This window comes from Ahaetulla prasina, chromosome 8 (genome assembly GCF_028640845.1).
Source record: "Ahaetulla prasina isolate Xishuangbanna chromosome 8, ASM2864084v1, whole genome shotgun sequence".
In the NCBI taxonomy this organism is placed as follows: domain Eukaryota; kingdom Metazoa; phylum Chordata; class Lepidosauria; order Squamata; family Colubridae; genus Ahaetulla; species Ahaetulla prasina.
Window position 1 is genome coordinate 45,037,151 of NC_080546.1, and position 26,672 is coordinate 45,063,822.

Genomic DNA, 26,672 nt, shown 5'->3' on the forward strand with positions numbered 1-26,672 from the left:
AACTCTACGTCCTTTCCCTCTCCGCAGCAACGCAGCCGCTATGGCCTGGTGGCCTGTTTGGTCCTCCGGCAGTCGGCGTTTGCTCTCGTCGCGCTGGCGGCTCCTGCTGCGGCCCGAACTCCGGAGCGGCGTGAGCGGTCACCGACGCCTTTGCGTGGCCGAAATAGGGATGAGGCCGCGACGGGATAAATTCGGCGGAGTGAGCTTAAACCTGGCTCAGCTGCGCTCTCCCGAGAGCCTGGATCAAGCCGCCTTCGGCCGCTGGCTACAGGGCAAGTGCCTTTTGCTGGAAGCTTGTGGGGAGCCAGAGCACAGAGCACAGTCGGACCAAAGGCGAGTGGCCCCATGCGGTCTCTCGGCTCCCAGCTTTTCTGAGGGCTCCGTAACTTCCACGCCAGGATAGATGGGGGGGGGGAAGGAGGAAATCAGTGTATTTGAACACGTGCAGAAATTTTATTTATTTATTTATTTATATTTGTCACAACATTATATATAAGCATAAGCATAAAATAACTATACGATATATAAATATATATATATAACCATAAGTATGTAATAACTATATGAAATTGGATACAATCAAAGGGAACATTAGGACAGGAACGGTAGACACGTTGGTGCTTTTATGAATGAATGAATCTCCTCCCCCCCCCCCATTCAAATTTCCCTGATAAAATTGCCCCGAAGACAATTTTAGGACCAAAATGTGTGAATGATCTTGTGGCCAAAGTGATGCTTCTTTCCCGGGAAAAGGGAGCAATACTTTTCAACATAAACTAGCAGGGGGTCTCCAACCGTAACAACTTTAAGACTTGTGGACTTCAACTCCCAGAATTCCTCAGCCAGCTTTGCTGGCTGAGGTATTCTGGGAGTTGAAGTCCACAAGTCTTAAAGTTGCCAAGGTTGGGGACCCCTGAACTAGCAGATATATTCCATTGAACCGATTACGTTTAATGCTGCTATTTCGCCTACCAAATGATGCGTGATCGTTACAAGCAAAAAAGGTGGTGGTGTTTTTTTCCTTGATCGCTCAATTAGGTGTACTGACACTAACGTGTCCACAACTGAGATTAAAACATAGAGGCAGAAGTGTGACATGATATTTGCCCATTAGAAATGAACTGAAGGAGTGATGTAATCATTAGTCACAAAAATAGGAGAATGGTTGTATATACCAGGCACATGGTGCTAGTGAAAAGCTGTGATGCAGGGAATTGAGGTTTTAATATGCAATTAAACCAAAATTACTGTTGCTTTGAATCCCAAAATAATCAGGTAGTTATTAATAGTTATGAATAAAACTTGATAAGCACTTTTATTCAGTAAATTATTTCAGTGGATTTTAACTCTAAGTAAATAGTATAACATTGCAGGTTGAGAGGCAGTTCTACTGGTAATACTATTACAGGGATAAAGTCACAAATCATTCCTCCAGTTCTGAAGAGCATTTTTCTTATACTTGGAATAGTTTTGTTGAACTAGCCTTTTTTTCCCCAAACCAAAACTGCAGAATAGCGTTTTTTAAAGACTTAGTTTGGAAGTACCCCTAACAGTATTAATAATGTTGAGAAATCTCTAATGTTAAACATCCATATTCAATATTTTTATTAAAATACGCATTTATCTCATTTAGCAAATTTGTACCCCACTGCAATACTAGGATTTCCCATATTACAGGCTATGCAAAATTATTGATTATTAATTGCTGTACTTTGTTAATATAATTTAAAAATGGTACTGAGTATGAGTGAAGAATCCTTAATTTAAAAATTGCTATTCTGTTAATTTTTTTTAGCTAGTGCTGTTCTCACATTTAAAAATGTGTTCATTAAAAAAAGATGTAAATTATGTTTCCAATGTTTACTAACCACGAAAATCTTGTGCAGGAGAGTATGATCCAAAACTGCTTCCATTCCACTTTCAAACACCTAACTTTATGCCTGCTGAGCTTCTCTGGCTGCAACAATGTCCCTTGGGATATGATTTCCAGATAGCCCTGTGATGCCTCTTTCATATCCTATGTCTTTCAGATAAATACACTCTTTCCACTGAGAATATCTAAATCCTAAAATGTTTTTTAAAAATTTAAGACACTTCATAATTGAATACATGATTTAAATCATTTAAAAGCAGATTTCAGATCAAACTTCATCTACATAATTGGCTGTTTTCTATTTGGTATCTAGATTAGAACTCAAATGAGCAGCAGCATGGTGGCCTAGAAGTGAAGAAGCTTGCTTCCCACTCAGAAGGTTGCGAGTTTGATCCTAGGTAGCGGCAGCTGTTTTTCTATCAAGGCACAAAGAGAAAATCTGCTGTGAGCTCACATAGGAGTCAGGAAGGGCATCCAGCTTGTAAATGCTCAGCTCAATTCAGTCGCCCTGACTCCACCCCAAAACAAAGGGAGTAAAGGGTGATAAAAGCAAACAAAATCTAGATTAGAACTCAAATACTGAGAGTTTTCAAATTCTGTTTTAGGACTTGCACCTCATTATATCTCAGGCTGAGGAAATTTGGACTAGATTTTTTTCCTCAACTGTAAAACAGTATGAGAGAAATAAAAGGCAGACACTGATTAAAATGTTTAGCACAGACGTTATCAACACCTTGTGTGGTATTTTTCTCCTTTAGGTGCTATCAAGCAATGGCGAGCAGAAGGCCACACAGCAGTATGGCTTCATGTCCCTATTCTGCAAAGCAGATTTATAGCGACTGCTGCAGAGGAAGGCTTTACTTTTCACCATGCAGAATCAGACTCAGCTACTCTGGCTCTCTGGTTAGCAGAAGGATGTAGCAGACTACCAGTTTATGCCACTCATCAAGTAGGCGTTGCAGGTAAGCACTACAAAACATCATACACACACACACTCCAAAAATAAGCTTTTACAAAAGATTAACAGTACAGAATACCAGATAGCCACATCTTATTACCCCTAGCATTTTTGATAAGCAGGTAGAATAAGCATATAATGCAGGCTTACTATTCCGTCATCGCCTTACTTTATTTGGACATAAGGAAACTTCTGTGAATTTGGATTTTTTTTATTGTTATATTTTGTATCCCACCTTTATTATGTTTTATAAGGAAGAAAGGGATGGGATGGGATTAGAAATAAGGATAGGATAGGATAGGATAGGATAGGATAGGATAGGATAGGATAGGATAGGATAGGATAGGATAGGATAGGATAGGATAGGATAGGATAGGATAGGATAGAATAGAGTAGCTTTCTTTGGCCAATGTGATTAGACACACAAGGAATTTAAGGCAATGAACATACTTAATATTCCTTCCTCCTATTTGCCCCACAACAATTATCCTGTAAGATAATTTGGAGTGAGAGTGACTACTAGCCCAAAGTCACCCAGCTGACTTTCATGTCTAAGGCCAACTAGAACTCAGTCTCCAGGTTTCTAGACCAGCACTTTAACCTCTACACCACACTGGCTCTTTTATCCTACCTTTTATTTTTATCTGTCTTTTATCTTTTATCCTACCTCTCCCATCCATTATGGAAAATTCTCTACTGCTTTTCTTCTTTCAGCAAGGTATGTGAAGTTACACGTACAAGACAAAAACTTAAGGTTGCTACAGTTGAATTCCTAAACACAAATATACCTATTTGGATTTTAATGCAGCTAAGTCAGTAGAGGGCAGCAAAGCAAAAGATGTTTTGGATTTATTTCTAAGGGCATGTTTGAGCATGTTTTCCTAAAGCATGAAAGATACAACTCAACATGAATTATCAATAAAAGTTTAATTTCTGGTTGGAAATTCTAGTTATTTAAGCATGAATTAATTAATGTTCAGCCCTTTTAAGTTCTGCCAAACAAAATGAGAGGGATTGAAACACAAACTTAAACACTACGTGGAAATGGGAAATTATGTATCAGGTTCCACTGTGCTAATATGGTTTGGTTATTATAAATTCTTTAGTCCAAAAGTGAGCATCATGTGCCCTCTACATATCTTTTACTACTTGGACATAATGGGATTTGAAATCCAAATTTGTAAAGGCATTGCGTTGCCTACTCCTTTTTTTCATAATTTCCTGTTGACACAGTGGCTTGTTTAATATTATTTAAATTGAAAGTTTGGATGACCTGGTGTATTTGGTATTAAAAAAAAAATAGAAGAGCCTTCATCATTCAGTTTATTTACTTATGAACGATTAACGTCATTTCACACGGCAGACTTCCAAAGGTTCCCAGCAGTTTACAGAATAGCTTAAAACCTTTAAAAAACATGTATAAATCATTCCCAGCCTAAATGAAACAGTATGCAATAATGACTTCCTCGTCCACTAAAAGCTCTATGGATTTTTTTTTTTTTTTGCAAAAGGTCAAACTTTTTGCAAATCCTTTTAAACAATAACAAAGAACATGTTTCCAATATAAATATAAACAATTTGTTTTTAATAGTATTAATGCCTATGTAATGATATATTGCAATGAAGAATAGTAAAAGGGATACAAAATATAAATTCCAAACAAGAGCAAATAATACACATTCACAAAAAAGGAAAAACTAGAACCTAATTCTTCACACAGTCAATCAAGTTCTTGTAAAATGAATGTCCCATCCTTCTTATCTAATGAATTTCTCAAACTTTCTGGTTCCCAATTTGTTTTCAATATCTTTTTCAGAAATAAATTAATGCAGTACCACAATACAGTTTCCCTTTTTTCCAAAATCACATTTAGGCCTGAACAAATATCTTGTTTAATCCTCCTTTCTGAAGTCAGTTACTAACAACATTTTTTCTTCTTCATACTGCATCAAGACACTGATTCAGGCCTCAAGATGTGATGGATTTTAATTCTCATTTATTTTTTTTCTTTCTGGATTCTATTATACCAATTCATTTTAGATCAGTTCACCTCCAATGCACAATCAAATACAAATTAAAACATACATGCAAGCATAAAATGTCTCCCAAGATAATGTATCCCAATTCTAATGTTGCTTTCACTTGTGTGCTACCTTTACCCTGAAGAATTTAGAGCAGTAATGTCATGTTCTTTTGCAGTAACAATATTCTAGGAAAGGGGCCACCCTAACTTAAAGGAAAACTATTCCAGAGCAAGAGGGCTAGGACCAGTAAAGCTTGCTCCTAGGTTCCTACTCCTTTATATCTAAAGGGGCAGAATTCACCAAATGACTTTCCTACTAACATGAATGGGACATTTACATTTTTTTATTTTTATTTATTTTGTCACACAGTATATAAAAGCATAAGCATGTAATAACTATACAATATATAAGCATATATATAAGTATGAGTATGTAATAACTATATTAATTGGATATAACGAAAGGAAACAATAGGACAGGAATGGTAGGCACGCTTGTGCTCTCATGCACGCCCCTTACATACCTCTTAGAAATGGGGTGAGGTCAATAGTAGACAGTTTTTGATTGAAGCTTTGGGGATTATGGGAAGAGACCAAAGAGTCAGGTAGTTTATTCCAAGCATTAACAACTCTGTTACTGAAGTCATATTTTCTGCAGTCAAGATTAGAGCGGTTAACATTAAACTTAAATCTATTGTGTGCTCGTGTATTGTTGCAATTGAAGCTGAAGTATTCTTCGACAGGAAGGACATTGTAATAGATGATTTTATCAGTTAAACTCAGGTCATGTCGAAGGTGACGCAGTTCTCAATTTTCTAAACCCAGGATTTCAAGTCTGGTGGCATAAGATATTTTGTTGTATTCAGAGGAGTGAAGAACTATTCTTGTAAAATATTTCTGGACACATTCAATTGTATTGATGTCAGAAATGTGGTATGGGTTCCAGACAGTCAAGCTGTATTCAAGAATTGGTCTAGCAAAGAAGCTACGCAGGATTAGGTTTACAACTCTTAAAGCCTTTTTTGCGATGTTGTTGCAGTGGGCTTTATTTATTATTTTATTTTATTTTATTTTATCACATTTATATACCGCCCTATCTCCCTAGGGACTCAGGGCGGTTCACAGGCAAGTAAAAAATACATATAAATACAAATTAAAATACAGTTAAAAAACTTATTCTACATGGCCGAATTATTAAAAAGCAATATAAATAATAAAACCCATTAAAAACCAGTATAAATTTAAAATCTAATCCAGTCCTGCGCAGATGAATAAGTGTGTTTTAAGCTCGCGACGGAAGGTTCGGAGGTCCGGAAGTTGACGAAGTCCTGGGGGGAGTTCGTTCCAGAGGGTGGGAGCCCCCACAGAGAAGGCCCTTCCCCTGGGTGTCGCCAGACGGCATTGCCTAGCTGACGGCACCCTGAGGAGTCCCTCTCTGTGAGAGCGCACGGGTCGGTGAGAGGTATTCGGTAGCAGTAGGCGGTCCCGTAAGTAGCCCGGCCCTATGCCATGGAGCGCTTTAAAGATGGTTACCAACACCTTGAAGCGCACCCGGAAGGCCACAGGTAGCCAATGCAGTCTGCGCAGGATAGGTGTCACACGGGAGCCACGAGGGGCTCCCTCTATCACCCGCGCAGCCGCATTCTGAACTAACTGAAGCCTCCGGATGCCCCTCAAGGGGAGCCCCATGTAGAGAGCATTGCAGTAATCCAGATGAGACGTCACGAGGGCGTGAGTGACCGTGCATAAGGAATCCCGGTCTAGAAAGGGGCACAGCTGGCGCACCAGGCGAACCTGGTAAAACGCTCTCCTGGAGACGGCCGTCAAATGATCTTCAAAAGACAGCCGTTCATCCAGGAGGACGCCCAAGCTGCACACCCTCTCCATCGGGGCCAATGACTCGCCCCCAACAGTCAGCCGTGGACTCAGCTGACTGTACCGGGATGCCGGCATCCACAGCCACTCTGTCTTGGAGGGATTGAGCTTGAGCCTGTTTCTCCCCATCCAGACCCGTACGGCTTCCAAACACCGGGACAGCACTTCGATAGCTTCGTTGGGGTGGCCCGGTGTGGAAAAGTACAGCTGGGTGTCATCAGCGTACAGCTGGTACCTCACACCGAAGCCACTGCTGATCTCACCCAGCGGCTTCATATAGATGTTGAACAGAAGGGGCGAGAGAATCGACCCCTGCGGCACCCCACAAGTGAGGCGCCTCGGGGCTGACCTCTGCCCCCCCTGTCAACACCGTCTGCGACCGATCAGAGAGATAGGAGGAGAACCACCGATAAACGGTGCCTCCCACTCCCAATCCCTCCAACCGGCGCAGCAGGATACCATGGTCGATGGTATCGAAAGCCGCTGAGAGGTCTAATAGGACCAGGGCAGAGGAACAACCCCTATCCCTGGCCCTCCAGAGATCATCCACCAACGCGACCAAAGCCGTCTCAGTGCTGTAACCGGGCCGGAAACCGGACTAGAACGGGTCTAGATAGACAGTTTCATCCAGGTGCAGGGGAAACTGATATGCCACCATACTCTCTACAACCTTCGCCGCGAAGCGAAGGTTGGAGACCGGACGATAATTACCTAAAACAGCCGGGTCCAGGGAAGGCTTCTTGAGGAGGGGCCTCACCACCGCCTTTTTCAAGGCGGCCGGAAAGACTCCCTCCAACAAAGAAGCGCTCGTAATCGCCTGGAGCCAGCCTCGTTTCACCTCCTGAGTGGCCAGCACCAACCAGGAGGGGCACGGGTTCAGTAAACACGTGGTGGCATTCAACCTACCCAACAACCTGTCCATGTCCTCGGGAGCCACAGGGTCAAACTCATCCCAAACAATGTCACCAAGACCACCCTCAGATGCCCCATCTGCATCACCGCAATTTTGGTCCAGACCGTCCTGAAGCTGAACACTTAGATCATTTGATATGAAAACTCCAAGGTCTTTAACAGGGTGGGAGTCATCTGTAAGGTAATGTCCATCAAGCTTGTACTTAGTGTTTGGGTTCTTTTTTCCAATATGTAAGACTGAGCATTTGCTGGTTGAGATTTGGAGTTGCCAAGTTTTAGACCATTCAGATACAAAGTCAAGGTCTTTTTGAAGGGTAGTTGTATTGTTGGTGGTGTTAAATAGTTTGACGCTGTCAGCAAAAAGAACACAATTAGTTGTAATATGGTCACAGAGATCATTAATGTATAATATGAAGAATGTTGGTCCAAGAACTCTGCCTTGGGGAACGCCACTTTTGACAGGAACAGATTTGATAGAGCATTGCCAATTTTGACCACTTGTTGTCTGTTTGACAGGAAAGCTGTTATCCAATTGTGGAGGGGTCCTGAAATGCCGTAGGATTTTAGTTTTAGGAGAAGTTTATCATGTACTACTGAGTCAAAAGCTTTATAGAAGTCTATGTAGATCGCATCTATTGTTTTGCCCTGATCAAGATTTGTAGTCCATATGTTTTTGCAGTGAAGAAGTTTAAGTTACATGATAATTTTTTTCTGAAACCAAATTGTTTATTAGAGAGTAGTTGTTTTTTTTCTAGGTGGAGGGTAATGGTTTGGTTGATGATAGATTCCATTACTTTGCAGGTGACGCAGTATAGAGAGATTGGTCTGTAATTTTCAACTAGGCTGGGATCTCCTTTTTTGAAGATAGGGATGAACGTGGCTAGTGACCAAAGTTTGGGAAGGGAATTGTTTGTGAAAGCTTTTTCCAAGATTATGCTTAGGGGTTCTGCTATATTAGTGGAAAGTTTTTTTAAGAAGTATGCACATAGTCCATCAGGTCCAATAGATAGGAATGGTTTCAGTTTGCGAAGAGCTTTTTCAACATTATCTTCTGTGAAGTCTATTTGTGTTAGATCGTTATACTCATTGTTGGTATGATTGGGGAATGTCGGGTATGAGCCATTACTGTTAACCAAGACTGAGCCAAAAATGTGTTAAAGAGGTTTGTTTTAACTGTTTCATCATTCTTTGCCGTTAGAATCTTTTAGTGGTGGGATGGATCTTGAGTCTTTAAGTTTATTGTTCACAAAATTATAAAAACACGATTGGAATTTGTGCGCAAAAGGTTCTCTTCTTGCTTGGTGTGATAATTTGTGCATTCAGTTTTTATTTGGTTGCATATATTTCTGTAGTGGTTTTTGAAATTAGCTACATAGTTTCTTCTCCAGAGGGATTTTTTTTTGGATTGAAGCTTTTTTATTGATATGGGTAATTTGTTTTTTTTTTAATTTTGGTGGTGGTTTGTGGTATATAAAGTTTAATGACTCTATTGACTTCAAGTAGGAAAATTCTGTAATGGTCTTCAGCAGTGATACAGGTTGAGAACAGATTTTGCCAGTCAAGAGATATGATGTAGATATAAAAATCATTTGTTGTTGTTAGTTGTGAAATCGTGTCTAGCCCATTGTGACCCCATGGACAATGTTCCTCCAGGCCTTCCTGTCCTCTACCATCCTCTGGAATCCATTTAAGCTCACGCTGACTGCTTCAGTGACTCCATCCAGCCACCTCATTCTTTGTCGGGACTCTTCTTTTGCCCTCAATCTTTCCCAGCATTAGGCTCTTCTCCAGTGAGTTCTTCCTTCTCATTAGGTGGCCAAAGTATTTGAGTTTCATCTTTAGGATCTGACCTTCTAAAGAGCAGTCAGAGTTGATCTCCTCTAGGACTGACTCACAGGAGTCTTCTCCAGCACCATAGTTCAAAGGCCTCAATTCTTTGGCGCTCAGCCTTTCTTATGGACTAACTTTCACAGCCATACATTACAAGTGGAAAAACCATAGCCTTGACCATACATGCTTTTGTTGGGAGGGTGATGTCTGCTTTTTAGTATGCTGTCTAGATTTGCCATAGCTTTCCTCCCCAGGAGCAAGCGTCTTTTAATTTCTTGGCTACAGTCCCCATCTGTGGTGATCTTGGAGCCCAGGAAAATAAAATCTGTCACTACCTCCATTTCTTCCTCATCTGTTTGCCAGGAATTGAGAAGGCCGGATGCCATGATCTTAGTTTTCTTAATGTTGAGTTTCAAGCCAACTTTTGCACTCTCCTTCTTCACCCACATCAAGAGGCTCTTTAGTTCTTCATTTTCTGCCATTAAAGTGATATCATCTGCATATCTGAGGTTGTTGATATTTCTCCTGCAGTCTTAATTCCAACTTTTGATTCATCTAGCCCCGCCTTTCTCATGATGTGCTCTGCATATAAGTTAAATAGGCAGGGCGACAGTATATAGCCTTGCCAGACTCCTTTCCCAATTTTGAATCAATCAGTGGTTCCATGTCAGTTCTCACTGTTGCTTCTTGACCCGCATATAGGTTTCTCAAGAGACCAATAAGATGGTCTGGTACTCCTATCTCTTTAATCAAAAATCATATATGTAGGTTTTTTTGTCAGGGTGGCCAAAACACAAAAGAGCCAAAATGCAGACTGAGGAAAGCTGCCCTTCAAGTCAACTTGGGAAAGTCATTTCAGTGTATTTATACATTATATGATCATTATATGGTATGAATTATTTTTTGCAAGTGTAACACAGACAGTCCTATGTTAGTTATTTCACAACTGAGAACTTGCTCATTGAGTTTAGTCTGGTAATGAGGAATTACCAAATGTGTTGATATGCCTTATAATGCTGATATGCCCTATAACCTATTACCTGCTGATCAAAATTTAATAGAGTAGTATGCCAGATATGTCACTAAATCAAGATTACAGTATGTTCATCACATTGCCACAAGCTGTTTAGGAAATGAATTGAAAGATGGAATAAGAAAAGTCCAGTTAGTTCTGGACAAATCCTTTATGACACAGGTGTCAAATTCGATTGCATCACAGGCTGGATAATGATGTATTACGACACTTTTTGCCTTTGTAGAGCTAGGGTGGGCATGGCCTACACATGACGCCAGTTTGACAGGCCTGCTTCATAGCATCTGGAAGTTGCTACATCATTTTCAATTATCTCTGCATATTAATGTTGAACAGACAGCTGCAGTTCTCCAATTTCCCCTTTTGGACATAGGACATAGGAAAACATTGTCTTTTCCAGTCATTTGGTAACTTATTCCTTCTCCTGTATTTCTTAAAAATAATGAGTGGACTTTTTTTTTTTTAATTTCTTTTTGTCACAACAGTATACACAAACATTGTCATAAATAAAACAACATATCTTGAAGAAAATATATATATAAGTAAAAAAAATATGCATCAACTATATTAATTTGATATAATGAAGAGAACAATAGGACAGGAACGGTAGGCACTTTTGTGCTCTTATGCACGCCCCTTATAGTCCTCTTAGGAATGGGGTGAGGTCAATAGTAGACAGTTTTTGGTTGAAGATTTTGGGATTTTGAGTAGAGACTATGGAGTCAGGTAATGAGTTCCAAGCATTAACAACTCTGTTACAGAAGTCATATTTTCTGCAATCAAGTTTGAAGCGGTTGACATTAAGCTTGAATCTATTTTTTGCTCTTGTAATATTGCGATTGAAGCTGAAGTAGTCTTTTACGGGAAGGATATTGCAATAGATGATTTTGTGTGTTAAACGCAGGTCATGTTGAAGTCGACGGAGTTGTAAGTTTTCTAATCCCAGGATTTCAAATCTGGTGGTATAAGATATTTTGTTGTTTTCGGAGGAGCGAAGAACTAGTAAAATATTTCTGGACTCGTTCTATTGTATTTATGTCAGAGATGTGGACTATGAGCGAACTTCATAATTCCCACATTTAACTGCTTATCTGTAATATGTTTGGATAGGAAGGATTGATAAGAGCACCTCCAATGCTTCAAATCCTTGAAATACCTTCCTAGAGCTTCAGCATGTGAGATAATACAATTGTACTCTTTTTGGTGGCATTACTATTCCCTACATGGATAAGCCAGAAGGTTGTTTCAGTGGGCTTGACAGGTTTTAGCAGCTGAGATGTATGTTCGTATAAAGAGACTAAATATAGTCTTAGCATAACCACAGACAAGTTCAAAGTTAGTCCAAACTTCCAGTTTGACTAATAAACAGAATTCCACACCAACTAGCACATAACAGTCATATATCAGAAAGATGAAATCATACTCATTGTAGAATATAGAAAATTGGTGAGTACTTTCCAAAGGAATGTCCTTTCAGAAATTTTGTTCCGGATTGCTGTTGCATTTACAAAATATTCTCTCCCACATACAGAAGTGTGATTAGTCTCTTAAAGAAGGGATTATTTTTAGTCTCATTCCCCAGTTTTTCCTTTGTTTGGAAATGCTTACGCTTTGAATTAATTTTTTGTATACTTTTGTATCTGAAATAACATAACTTAATAATCTGCTAACATACGTTATAGAATCAACCACTTAGCTAGAAATACTTCTAAAATGGAAGTAAGGTGAAAAATCAGTGACAGGTGTATATGAGTGAAAATAATTTATGCTGTGCGAGGAATTTGTGTTGTAGGCCATGTAATCAAGAAACTAAAACTTTATTCCAGTGGTCTTGATAGAGAGGAAGTTCCATATTAGTTTCGAAGTGAATCATGACATTACTATTTTTCTGATAAAACAGAAAATATTGTGTCTTCCCACAGGTGCTGTATTAGATACCCACACTGGGAGAGTATTAGTTGTTCAAGACAAAAATAAAGTAAGTATGTCACATTATTTATAATGTATTTAAATTGATTTGGATTAAGCGGCCCTTTCCTTGAGCAAAAGACTTTTAATCTGCTTTAGACCAAGAACTTTTATGTGAAGAAAAAAAAAGACTTGAGATCCAGGAGTGTGCTTTTCATTTTAGCTCAAAATGTAATATAATCCTCTACATAGATTGTTGCACACGTTCTCCATTAATGTGTTTATGCCAAGATAGGATTATGAAAAGCCTTGAACCAACTTTAAGTGCATATGTCTTAATTCCATTCTTCTAATATGAGTATATATTATATTGGTTAAGCAAGCCTATTAATTTTCTTTCAGCATAAGTTAGTAATGGTTAAAAGTAAACTTTATTCCATTTTCATCTGCAGTTAAAATGACAGAAAAAGTAAATTCTCATTCTTTTCTGTCAGTTTAAATCCAAGATCAATTGGAATAGCAATGAGCTGACTTCCTCGCCAATTCTATTTTTAGAAAGCAAAGCTAAGTTTTGAAACTTTCTGAATGTTAAATTTCACTGAGAGAGTTATTTTTTTAACTGAAAGTTGTTATTGACCTCTTTTTTGGTCAATGCATTTTCTAACACTGTGTTCTGTTTGAGTTAATTAAGACTTTTTTTTGCTTATTTGGTTTTATTTCTCAATTTATGCGGGGGTATTATTTGTTTTTGGGGCTGCAGTTGCTATTTAACCATATGTTAAAATACGCTGTAAAGCATAAAATAGAAACATGATGGGGTTTTCTGGAAGCTTGACACATGATACATTAATGAACATAATGAAACATTTCTGAGGAAACATTTTATAAATAAACAAACAAATAAAAAAGAGTAGAACCATTACTTTTGGTTCTTAGATTCAAGATAATATTGCATGGGTTTTTAATAATCTCCACTGGAAACAAAAATGAAAATTCTTATATAAGAAGAACAATAGAACAATATTTTTACTTTTAGGAATTTGGAAACAGCAGGCAACATTTGAGATTTTTAAAAATAAGCTACTGAGTGTCTATTTTAATTTACTTGAAGAGAATTCATAAAGGTTTTAGCAGAAGCGAAAGGCAGGCAAGACTAGATACCAGTGTGTAAGCAGTAACTCATAGTGAATTACATATTATTTAAGGACACAATATGTCATTGGCTGTTTTGGAGAATAACTATTACAAGGTTAAACCCAGTATAAAGTAGTGGTAACTTATGATAAACCAACATTAGATGTAACAGAATAATCATAGGAAGAAAACCCTGCATAGCAATGCTGGAGTCTATACAACATTGCAAATAATCCAATCACCAGTTGCCCTCCCCCAAAATACTTACACATTTGTGCGAAGCCCACTTTTGCCAAGAAAACCAAGGCACTGGGAGAAAAAAGTATGCCCCTTCTTGATGCATTATGCAGCAGGGACAATATTATTACAGAAGATGGAGTATTACTATCACTGCACACATGAAGGGAACGAGCATTAAAAATAATCAAAGTCAATTATAAATACTATAACGGAAAAATTACAAGAATCAATACTCATAAATTATTGAAAAAAACAACATTCTTTTGGAAACAAGTTACAACCTCACCAAACTGACATTCTCCAGTTGTGATAGCGCTATGCAGTTATGTGAAAAAGAAAGTACATTCTCTTTTAATTCTATGGTTTTATGTATTAGGACATACATAAAAATCTTCTGGTCTTTAGTACTTCTTAAAAGGTAAAGGTTCCCCTCGCACATATGTGCTAGTCATTCCCAACTCTAGGGGGTGGTGCTCATCTCCGTTTCAAAGCCGAAGAGCCAGCACTGTCTGAAGATGTCTCTGTGGTCATGTGGCTGGCATGACCAAAGGCACACGGAACGCTGTTACCTTCCCACCAAAGGTGGTCCCTATTTTTCTACTTGCAGTGCTTTCAAACTGCTAGGTTGGCAGAAGCTGGGACAAGACATGGGAGCTCACCCCGTTACACAGTACTAGGGATTCGAACCCTCGAACTGCCGACCTTTCGATCGACAACTGTACACCTTAGCCACTGAGCCACTGTGTCCCTTGTTAAGTACTTCTTAAAAGTAGGTAAATACAATGTCAGATGAACAACTATACATGACATATTATACCACGTCCTCATTTATTTTACCAAAAAAAAAAGGCCAAAATGGTACTTTCCTTTTCACATGACTGATAGGTGACATAAGTTTAACTAGTAGCCTTTGGTGGGAAGTTGTTTCTGATTGGTGTAAAGTTGGAGCAAAATGATTTGACCTAGAAAATAGTCAAAATGATCTGATCTTGACCTATAGGAGATGCTGAAAAGACTTTTGAAAAATATGTCCTGCTATCAACAATAATTTTAGATATATTGAAAAAGATGGGATGGGAGAAGAAGTAGCATGTTAGAAACACATTTTTTGTAATTATCCAGTCCTATAAACTAGAACTCTGAGATACACGTAATCCAGTCGAATAGCTCAAAGGCAAATGTCTCCACTGTTGTGGCTTCAGAAGAAGAAAGCTTTTAAACGGATAATGCAATGGTCTAGTCATGGGAGAGAAGAGTTCTCAGCATCAGATAGTTTTGATCCCCTATTGCTTTGTAAGGGTTTCCAGGGGTTATATTCAGTGGTGGGGTTCAAAATTTTTTACTACTGGTTCTCTGGGCATGCTTGGTGGATGTGGCATGGCTTGGTGGGCATGGCAGGGGAAGGATACTGTAAAATCCCCATTCCCACCCCATTCCAGGAGAAGGTTCCTGCAAAATCCCCATTTCCTCCCAATCAGCTGGGACGCCGGAGGCAGAAAATAGATGGGGGCGGGACCAGTCAGAGATGTTATTTACCTGTTCTCTGAACTACTCAAAATTTCCACTACTGGTTCTCCAGTACTGGACAAAACCTGCAGAATACCACCTCTGGTTACATTGATGAACAATAATAGGAATGGATGAAACAAATCCAGTTGATTGGATAATTGAAATAATTAGTTTGTGGTAACCTGCAACAATTATGCTTTCTGCTACTTTCAATGAAGCATAATGGCAACTGTGTTAACTCATTCTCATATTTTTATTGTGATTAGTATGTTAACATGGTTTTGTAACTTGTCAGATTTACAGCCACTTTTCTGTCTGTATTAAAAGTTAAACTGAGGTTATATAACTTTAAAAATATAAATTCAATTTATATTTTTAGAAATTTATATTTTAAAAAGTTGGTTAACAGATGTCAAAAGCTATCTGAGTGTATTCTATAGCCCAAGAACCAAACAAAAGAAGCCCCTGTGGAGAATTCATGTAGTATTCATTTACTAAATATTTTCCCCAATCTTGAATTATTTTTTCTATTTCTCATTTTACACTTAAAGAAATAACTGAATAGAAATAAAATTAATGACTATTCCTTAAAAATGCTATAAAATACATTTCTGAATAAAAAATGTTTATTTAAAGTCACACTTTCTAAGGATTGTGTTGTCTTTAATATTCACTTGAAATTTGCTAATGCTTCTTTTAGTTTTAGAAATGTATTTCTGATTGCATGTCTGTATGTGTATGTGTGTCTTTCTCTTTGTATGTATTTTGAAACATTACAGCCTTCCAAGGATGTGGCCTAGTGAAAATTCAAAGTCAGCTTGTATTTGCATAATAGTGACCTGTACTTTGTCAATTTATTTCAAGAGCTGCTTATGTGATGTCATCAGGGTTAAAAGCCAATTAAAATACAGAACAGTTTCCAATGGCTGAAAATAAAGTCTTAGACTCTTATGAAACAAAATATTTATTTTGTCAGATGGTTTTAAAAATGCAGTAGTCAAGAACTCATTAATATTTTGTGAATGAGGAGCCAGACTGGTATTTACCTAGTGCTGACCGTTTTCGTTATTCTTTTTGATAGAACAGGGATATCTCTTATAGGAAGTCATCTTTGTTTTCCACAAGCCAGAATGTGCCCTTTCCACAAACACATACTTGTTTATTTCATGGCAGGGATGACTGCAATACTGACCAGTTGACTTGCCAAGAACAACCATGCTTAATGTGGAGTTTTCCAGTTAGATTGAATTAACTTTGCCAAATGGAAGCTCTCCTACATGGGAATTCTGAGATACTGTATAGTGCAACATAGCTGATAGGGAGGTTGGCCTACTTGATATCAACAATGACAGTGATATTGTTCTAATACAACACATAGAGCAAGTAGAACAGAGGTTAGAGTAAGGACATCCACCTGCACAGTGAATTGGAAGCTTAAGAAATTCGTTCTTCCTGTCCTAGAATAGCATCTCCACCCACCCACCCCCGGAGGTACATTTTGGTCACACTCTCCAAGTGTTCCGGAAGTCCCTGAAGATCCGGCTCTGCTCCCAGGCTGGAGTTAGGGTTCTGATGGAACCACTGTTAATATTATTGTTGTTTTCTTTCTGGCCACTTAAGTTTTGTTACGTTTTAAACTGTTTAGTTACATATTTGATTTTTTATAAGTTGCCCGGGATCCTTGTAGAATCAGATGGCCTTAAAAAATAAAATAGCCTAGTGATTTTTCTCCCTTTGCAGCTGAAAAAATGTCCAAGTTGTATCAGAATTTTTTCTTGGTTACCCCCATTTTAAGATATCCTATATGTAGAAACCTCTATATGTAGGTTTAAAACTTTTTTCAGGCTGTAGAACCTCAGAAAAAGAAAAAAAATCTCAGAATTCCAGATTAAGAGACAAACTGTAGTAAAATAGAACTGGGTGTGTTTTAATGGAGTTGTTGTTGTTTTTGCCCTTAGTGTCCCCCCATTAATGGCGCTCCATTCAATTTTTGCAAAACCCTAGGTTTGCTCAGAACAATTTATAAAACCCTGCTAGAAAGTACCTGATAATTTCACTGGATTCTAGAAAGGGAATATTCCTGCATAGGTGGTTCACAAGTTACAACTTAATGGAACCTGCCTCTTACAGTCAAAGTCATGACAGTTGTAAAGCAGGTCAGCCATTTTTTGTGACCTTTTTTCCAGTGATCGCTGAAAAAACCAAATCCATGGTTCGCTATGCACCATTTTGTCAGAATCATTGTAAAACATGGTCCTATTACTGTAGGATGCTGCAAATGACTGTAAATGCCAAGCGCCCAAAGTGTGGTCTTTTTCACCAGGGTGTGTGTATGTGTGACTTGAAGAATTTTGAATCCAGGTTGTAAGTAATCCCCCGAATAACTCCATTGTAACTTCAAATGGTTACTTAGTCACCAGTTGTAAATCAAGAATTACTCCTGCTCATCATTATTTTCTACCTCTTGATGTTTCAGATCTCTCTTTTACACAGTATTTTAACCAGTTAGGGCAGATCTTTCCCCATTCAATTGGGTGTATGTAGAAAGAGGTTTGATAGCTAGATACTTTCTGATTTGTCAGTTGATATCAGAGTTGGAGCATATCACTTGACTGGATAAAACAAGTCAACTCCCCTAAGGGGCTGGCCTTAAGTGCCTGTATTTTTCTATAAAATTGGGAAACTATTACTCCAAAACTAAACAAACTGAATACTCTACCCGGAAGCATCAAAATAAAAGAATAGAACATTCTGTCAAGATACCATCTTTGAAATGAATCTTCTCAAACGCAGGATCATGATTAAGCAGGTAGAATGTATATTGCTAATTAGAGATTTTATTCAGAATGTTTTGTAATAATTATTTTTTGGTTTTGTCCCCTCACTTCCATTTTTTAAAAAATGAACATTGACTGCATAATTAGAGCACATCTTTTCTGTTTCAGGGTTTTTTTAAAAAATAGGTATATATTTCTGTATTTTAGGCAGAGTGATTTTTTGTTGTTGTTGCTGTTATTGTTAAAGTTGGGCTGAAGAGAAAAGTTTGAAAAAGTGGCCAAGTGTACCTGAGCTGAACAAACTGAGATTCATCCTGATTGGTTTTAGGTTACTTTTTGAAGAAAGGCTCAATAACAGGATACAGTTGTCTCCCACCCTTATAGACATGGCATGCGATAAAACATTGTTTATTTGGAAAATGGCTTATATCTTTCATGAACAATTACAGCAGACAGATATCTCCATTTTATAAAAATCTGAATTATAGAATAAGAAATCATAATACACAAGAATCTGGTTTAGTTTTGTTATTTTTATAACAAAAAAGTAATTCACTGCTTTTACTGATTATAACAGACACAAAAGAAAACTTTATATCCAGTGCCGAATAGAACAGTATTAGATCAATACATCTTTATGTAAAAAAGAAATGGATTTTGCTTTCAAAAAGGAAACACTGAAATAGAATATATGTGCTTAAACTTTAGATTACTTGGGCTTCCATCCAGTGGTGGAATTCAAATAATTTAACAGTCAGTTCTCTTCCCTAATGATTTCTTCCCACCACCAGTTCACCAAACTGCTCAGAAAGTTAACAACCGGTTCTCCCAAAGTGGTACGAACTGGTTGAATCCCACCACTGCTTCCATCTAATACATAATTACCGGTAATTGTATTTACAAATTCAAAGCTCTGTTTTAAATACTGGCCACAAAATATAAGTACTAAATAGTTTATTTAATTTTATATTTATTATTTGGATAGTTAATGAACAGCAAAATTGACTAGATGAATCAGTAGATGTTTTCTTGCAATATATTGTATAGACATTTGTCTCTAATTATCACATCTGAAAAAACAAGTTTGTAAATAAGGACTAGTCAATTCTAGTTCTTCCTCACAGAAAAGACAAAAACAAAAAGCAAGAAAATTGCTAATGCTGTGGCCCCCAACCTCTTGGGCACCAATGTCTGGTCCCGTGTTGAGAGGTTTTCCCATGGACCAGAGGGTGTGTGATTTCGTGTGCTGCTTACATCCCGTGGATGGGGCTTTGCTTGTTTGCATGGCCCAGTTTCTGGCATGCCAGTACTGGGCAACAGACCAGGAGTTGGGGGATCCTTGAGCTAATGAGTTCTTTTATTTCTTTTAAGACAAGAAATGCATGGAAATTTCCAGGAGGCTTGTCTGAACCAGGTGAAGACATTGGTAAGTATTTAGCTATAGAGATTATTACATCAGTTATAAATAAATTGTTGCCAAAACTTGCAGATTTCAGAACTTAGTCCTGAATCTTGAAATTTTCTTATGAAGATTCAGGACTTTTAGTTGTAACTAAGATAATCTATACTGAATCAAAATAGCTGGTAGTGTTTTTACTTAATACAAATATTTTCTTAATTTATATAGAATATCTCATATTTAATGTGGCTGTTATCCAGTTAAATTATGGAGATATCTGTTATTAGTTGAGTGGTAAAGAGATGTTTTGGTTAAATATGAGCCAAACAGCAATTTGCAGAATGGCTTATTATTCAGCCTTTTTAGAAGTGGTTTAGTAATAGCACCGGTAACTACTGTCTTATTGGAATAGTTGCTAATTTAACTACCTCAAAAATGGGAGTGATGGCACACATGAAAAGGGAAACCATGCTTTGCCAATGAGATAATTATATCTGTATATATCACCTTGATTCCACATACAAAGGCAGATTGGGGAAACTAATCTGAGGTTTTAAATTAAATAGCTGCTGAAAGGTATTCTCAAAGTACTTAGAACACTACTTTTCATTAGGGACTTTAAAGCCTTGAATACAAACATTTGAGATAATAAATCCCTAACTAATTTGAAGAGGAGGATGGCAATACAGTTAGTCTGTACAATCTTACAATCACAATTGAGCCCAAAATTTCTATTGCTAATGAGACATTTGTTAAGTGAGTTTTCCACATTTAAGATCTTTCTTGTCATATTTCTTAAGTGAATCATTGTAGTTATTAAGTTATTAACATGGTTGTTAAGCGAATCTGACTTCTCAATTCACTGCTTGTCAGAAGGTCGCAAAATGTGATCACATGATCCCAGGACACTGCAACCGTCATACATATGAGTCAATTGCTAAGCATCTGAATTTTGATCACATGACCATGGGCATGACAGCCATAAGTGTGAAAAATGATCATAAATCCCTTTTTCCAGTGTCGGAACTTTAAACGGTCAATAAATGAACTTGTAAGTCAAGGATTACCTCTATTCAGGAAGCTGAATCATAATTAATAATTAATACTTAATACTTGTATAGATGCTGTATTGTGGCTAGTACTGCTTATTCCCCTCAAGAATGTATCATAAATTGAAATGTGGTTTCAAAACTGAAAATCACAAAGTTGAGGTTTTTTGCTCTCCTGTTCCATGTACCCTTCCAAATCTGCTTTAGAGCAGGGGTCTCCAACCTTGGTCTCTTTAAGACTTGTGGACTTCAACTTCCAGAGTTCCTCAGCCAGCTTTGCTTTGCTGGCTGAGGGACTCTGGGAGTTGAAGTCCACAAGTCTTAAAGGGACCAAGGTTGGAGACCCCTGCTTTAGAATAAATCTTGGGAGGGCAAGGGGACAGACAATTAACCTGGTCAATTAAAGATACCTCTTTTATCAGTATTTAGACACAAGTAATAACACTCAATTCAACCTGATGACAATTAAATGAGTTATTGCCAAATAATATATTTATTGCCAAAAATATTCAAAAAGACTAATAATGTCTCTTTTTTTATTAAGAGCAGTATAATCACATTGCTCTGAAAATAAAAATTGAAAATCATTAAGTTATGCTTGTTACATACATTAGTAAGTAATTAAACAATATAATGTTGCATTCGTTTTAAAATGCATTAACTTTGACCAACTGTTTTCTACTAGAAGCTCTCAAATTTCAGATATATATCTTTCTTAAAGTGACTTCAATAATTATTTTAGACTATAACTAATTGCAGAGAGTAAGGAAGATGACCGTGACAGAGATAAGCAAGAGCTGTTGCCTAGAGAAAAGAGGCTGAACCATTTAAGTCCAGAAGCGTGAGATAACATTTGGAAGTGGCTCAGACAGATACTTCCCTAATTGACTGAATTAGGGAGAAGAGGTTACATCATAATTGGATTTATAAGATTGATATCAGCTTCATTAGGTAGACCAGATGAGGAAATTCTATAAGAAGCCTAAAACTACTTTTATTGAGAGTGGCTAGAATAGTAGTCTAGACAATGGTTTCTGCATATTTCTGTCAAGGTTATCTTCCTTACTTTCTATAGCAGCGGCCCCCAAACTTTCGGGCACCAGGGACTGATTCCATGGTTTTTCCACAGACTGGAAGGGGCGTAGTTTTGTGTGTTGCCTCCAAACCGTGGATGGGGCTTTGCTTGTTGCTCGGCCTGGTTGCTGGAATGCTGAGGACTGGTGCCAATCCATAGACCGGGAGTTGGGGACCCCTGCCTCTGCAACAGTTGAAGTCTCTGTAATGATTGTTTTCCTGAGGTTTTTTTAAAAAAACCTATCTAATATTTTTACAAGCTCCTAAAATTATAATTTCTGGTTAAAACTCATATATAAGTTCATTCTTCCTCTTAGGGAACACAGCAGTTCGAGAAGTTTTTGAAGAGACAGGTATAACGTCTGAATTCAAGTCTATTCTAAGCATACGACAGCAGCATGGGCAACCTGGAGCCTTTGGGAAATCAGATATGTACATAATCTGTCGTCTGGAGCCTTCTTCTTTCCATATTAATTTCTGCCAGCAGGAGTGCTTAAGATGTGAATGGATGGACCTTACAGAGCTTTCCAAGACAAAAGAAACTACTCCAATCACTAGCAATATAGCTAGATTACTTCTCTATGGATATCGGGAAGGGTTTGATCAAATTGATATATCTATGAGAGAATTGCCAGCTGTGTATACAGGCCTTTTCTATAAGTTGTACCACAGAGAGCTGCCAGAAAATTATAAAAATGTGACAGATATGCAGTAAAATTAATATTCTTTTTAATTTAAGATTATTTGAAATCAAAGCCTATGTTTGTGTATTTTGTTCCAGATTAAAATCAATATTAATGTTTATGTCTTTTAAAAAGATATTACCCTTAAATAATAAAGACTCTGTAGACTATGCATAGTTTAAAACTTTTTTCACATTCAATAGAATGTCTACTCCTAAATCATAAGATTAAAATGATTATAAAATCTAACTGGAAATACTTCACTGACATATTTAAGTGGAACTATATCTCCATGCCACACTCACATTAGTATATACACAAACACACTTATATAAACGGAGAATGAAAAGGGTTTTCAGTCTTACAGTTCTACACAGTAATGATACCAAATTAATCAGCAAACACAGTTGATTGGAAAATATCACATTAATTTGTCTTGTGGAGGAGGGAACATCTACTACTGTTGCACAATATTTTATGAATTGTTGACACTCAGATCAACTTTTGGCAGACATTGGAAGGAAAAGAATAGCTTTCTGTCCTCGTCCAGTTTTTGGTCCAGGTTTGTACTGACCAGTTCGTTTCAGTGCTATGTACCAATCACAATATTTACGAGACCGATATGTGTTATAGTTATTAGATTCCAAGCGTTCAAAAAAGAAGCATTCATCTGTTACGTATTTCTGAAAGAAAGAAAAAAGAGGGAGGTATTATTTATAGCCTTTGTGAAAAAATAAAATGATTTATCAGATATGTTCTTCTGGCTGATTAACTATTTACTAAAATCAATCACTTGATATAAAAGATATAATCAAATCTATGTTGAGTTTAGATCAAATCATAACATTTTAACTGCAGATTTCCTCATTTGCCCATCTTTATACATAAACATATCATAAATACTACTTAAGTGTAAAGTAACTGTTTTCTACAAATTAGTTTTGTTATTTCCATGTGAAAGATTAACATCCTTATCATTATGAAATTTTAGGTAGGAGTATAGTAATGAACTGAAAAATCTATAGTTGCAAATACTTTTTTGGATTAATACTTTTCAGAATACCAGGGTATTTGTATTGTGTTGTTAGTCACATTAAAATCCTGTTTTAATTTTTAGAATATAAAATTACTAGCATTTAACCTGACTTAAAATTTAAGGACAATTGACATTTTATGAATTTAAATGAAATTATTCCAAATTTTGATTAATGGATTATTAACCATTTCATTGATAATATAAAACAGGTAGATAAGAGTTACTAAAGAATGAACAACAGTTAAGTAACTGAAGTGAAGGAGCTGGCATGTGGAATGTTTCATATATAAAAAAAAGTTTTATGGACCATTATTGTGTTTTTATACCAAAAATGTTAGGAAACATCAGTTCTTCAGTAATTCGCCACTGAAAATCAGCAGTATTATTTTGAGGGCAATGAGAACCACAAGAAGGACCTTCTGTTACCCTATTCTGATATAATATATAAATAAATCACATGGAATAGTTGAACTTGCAGCATTTCAGATCAAAACTAAAATGTTGCTTTGGAGTGTATGGAGGAATGTATGTAAACCTGGTCCCAGTGTCCTGAATCCTAAAGTCCTTTTCTGAGATTTGCATGGCAGTTGCATGATCAGGAAAATATGTTTTGGGTTTAAAGAGTTCCAAACAGGCTCTATATGTGCCTTCAAATCTGAAGTGCTACGGAGTCCTATAGAATATCCTTTAAAGTTAAATCTAATTTCCTCATCAGTTTACCAAAAAGCAGACTCCATGACTCCATTATAGTGAAAACTAACATGTTGAAGACCAGAAGAAATGCTGTTGAGAAGAACTTCCAAAATGGAGACTGTTGATCCACAAGTTCTACAAAAATTTAGCATTTTTAGAAAACATTCTGCAATACTCTAGAAATTTATATTTAAATTTAAATATTTAAATTTATATTAAATTTATTTATATAAATTTATATTTATATTATATAAATAATAATATTTCTATTAAAGCTGCTGTCTTAAAGCCTTAATTATGAGAAGGGAAAAAATTGAAAGGAATTGACAAACGCTTACCAGTGCTAATAATCGTCCATCTTCATTCATAGCAAGGAAACGGTTTGCACGTATACCTTTGATTGACACCACGCCTCTTTCTTCAGCTTGAAGTATTAACTTGACTGAAGAAAAGGAAAAAGACAATCATAATGTTTCAATAATTTATCAGCCTACAAGCTATTCTTCCGTTTGCTTAAAATTAAGTCCTGGATACATACATGGAAAAATAAACCTAATTTATTTCTCTGTGTATGCATCCTAAAGCCTAAAAAACATTAAGAGTTTAATGTTAATAAGACACATTATTCAAATAATGTACATAATAGGTATTGCTAAATTAACTGAACGTCCCATATGAGCTAAAATAGAAATTCTAATAGAGCACACTTTCTTGGAATAATATTTCATATTCCTACCCAAAAATCTTGGAGTAATCCCAAGTAAGTATACTGTATACTGTATATACTGTATACTGCATGAATCAAGAAGAGGGCCGTGAAAATATTTACAGATCCCTCACATCCTGGACATAATCTGTTTCAAGTCCTACCCTCAAAACGACGCTATAGAGCACTGCACACCAGAACAACTAGACACAAGAAAAGTTTTTTCCCGAAGGCCATCACACTGCTAAACAAATAATTCCCTCAACACTGTCAAACTATTACTAAATCTGCACTACTATTAATCTCATTGTTCCCATCACCAATCTCTTTCCACTTATGACTGTGACTGTAACTTTGTTGCTGGTAATCCTTATGATTTATATTGATATTGATTGTTCCTGATTGCTTATTTGTACCCTATGATTATCATTAAGTGTTGTATCATTAAGTATTAAATTTATATCCTATGACCATCATTTGTGTTGTAAATGTTGTACCTTGATGAAGCTATTTTTTCTTTTTATGTACACAGAGAGCATATGCACCAAGACAAATTCCTTGTGTATCCAATCACACTTGGCCAATAAAATTGTATTGTATTCTATTCTAAGTCATCAAGTTTATTGCTTAAAATGCATGTATATTGAAAGCCACACAACATGAACTTTGTATGGTAGTATTGTACTTGCTAACTAACAAGTTATTTTGTATTTTAATTTGGCTTATTTTTCTCTCTTAAATGATGTTAATGGTTTACTAAATCATTGCAAACTGGAATGTAAAAAGGTCTTTGTTTTGTTACTGGTACATTCCTAAACTGCAAGATAAAAACTGCCTTTGCTCTCCATGTTAGTTTTAATAGGATCGTGAGTTGCTCCCGGTTTGCCTTGGTTCAGGCGAACTAAGGGTGGCAGCAGGAGGCTCCACCCACCCACCCAGATGTCATCAAAAATTCTCTGTGCATGCGCAGAAGCGCTGCACGCTCGCAAAGTGAGCACACCTGTGCGCGACCAATAGCGAACTGGTAGCACCGGGATTTGAAACCCACTACTGAATAGGATGTCTGTGTAGTTTATCTTCAGATAAGAAAGAAAGCTAATTGACATTTGGCCTGTCTCTTCATGAACCTATTTTTATTAACATGCTAAATTTTACACCCCTACTTACATTACAGCTCTTTTAAATGTAACATGTTTAACTCCATGTAACTGATTTCCTATGCAAAGAGGGGTGCTTTTCTCCTATCCAATCAACTTTTCTTTTGTAATTTCCTTTGATGTCTTAACTATAAAAGAGAATGTAAGATGGGTCTCAGGGTTCCCTCTTTGAATGAGAGGAATCCTTTTTATCAGAACATTCTGAATAAATCATAATAAAATTATCTTCCTGTCTCAGCTGTTTCATTGGAAAAATATGCGTACTGTGAGGCAAAAGCCTAGAACCAGATTTGGCCTTCACTATTGCCATCACATTTATATTAGAAACACAGGGAAGTAATTGAGAGAAATCCAAATCCAAGACATTCAGGCACAAAATAGTAAAGGGGGGATGGGGAAACCTCTGATCCTTCCATGTAGGTAATGGAAAGAAGATCAAAACCTGGGAAAATCAACTTCTAAACAACAACATGAAGTTTTTAAGAGGAGGAAATGAGTCCTATTTTGCTTTAGCCTATATTCCTTTGTATTCATTCATCTCTGGAGCTGTGAATTTACATAGCAGGCTACAGACTACTAGCTGATTAGGATTTATTTTAGGAAATCTGATTTCAGCCATAATGACTTTAATGGTGTTTGTGTGTGAGAAGAGAGAGTAGGGGATTTAACCACAATAATCCTATTTTTCTTTCTCATTATGAATAATAGAACAACAGAATTAAAAAGGACCTTGGAGGTCTTCTAGTCCAACCTCCTGCTCAAACTGGAGACCTTATACCATTTAAAACCACCGGCTGTCCAAT

The 26,672-nt window shown here is 37.0% G+C and overlaps 2 protein-coding genes across 2 annotated transcripts in view; one reads left to right on the forward strand and one right to left on the reverse strand.

The window, feature by feature from the left end:
* Nucleotides 1–22,309, forward strand: NUDT6 (nudix hydrolase 6). Its single transcript, XM_058193112.1, has 5 exons — nucleotides 1–272; nucleotides 2,632–2,835; nucleotides 12,427–12,482; nucleotides 19,444–19,498; nucleotides 21,912–22,309. Exons 1-5 carry the CDS (start codon nucleotides 41–43, stop codon nucleotides 22,307–22,309), a joined length of 945 nt encoding a protein of 314 aa, XP_058049095.1. The 5' UTR covers nucleotides 1–40.
* Nucleotides 20,941–26,672, reverse strand: part of FGF2 (fibroblast growth factor 2) — a 21,573-nt gene continuing 15,841 nt past the window's right edge. The window contains exons 2-3 of the mRNA XM_058193113.1: nucleotides 24,345–24,448; nucleotides 20,941–22,960 (exon numbers count right to left, since the gene is read on the reverse strand). Of these exons, the coding sequence (XP_058049096.1) occupies nucleotides 22,775–22,960; nucleotides 24,345–24,448 (290 nt within the window). The 3' untranslated portion in view covers nucleotides 20,941–22,774. The remainder of the gene's footprint in view (nucleotides 22,961–24,344; nucleotides 24,449–26,672) is intronic.

Excerpts from the sequence above, each read along its gene's own strand:
- NUDT6 (XM_058193112.1), top strand. The coding sequence starts at position 41 with ATGGCCTGGTGGCCTGTTTGGTCCTCCGGCAGTCGGCGTTTGCTCTCG. Across the intron at positions 273-2,631 it reads CTTCGGCCGCTGGCTACAGG|GTGCTATCAAGCAATGGCGA; the intron begins GCAAGTGCCTTT and ends TTTCTCCTTTAG. Across the intron at positions 12,483-19,443 it reads TTGTTCAAGACAAAAATAAA|ACAAGAAATGCATGGAAATT; the intron begins GTAAGTATGTCA and ends ATTTCTTTTAAG.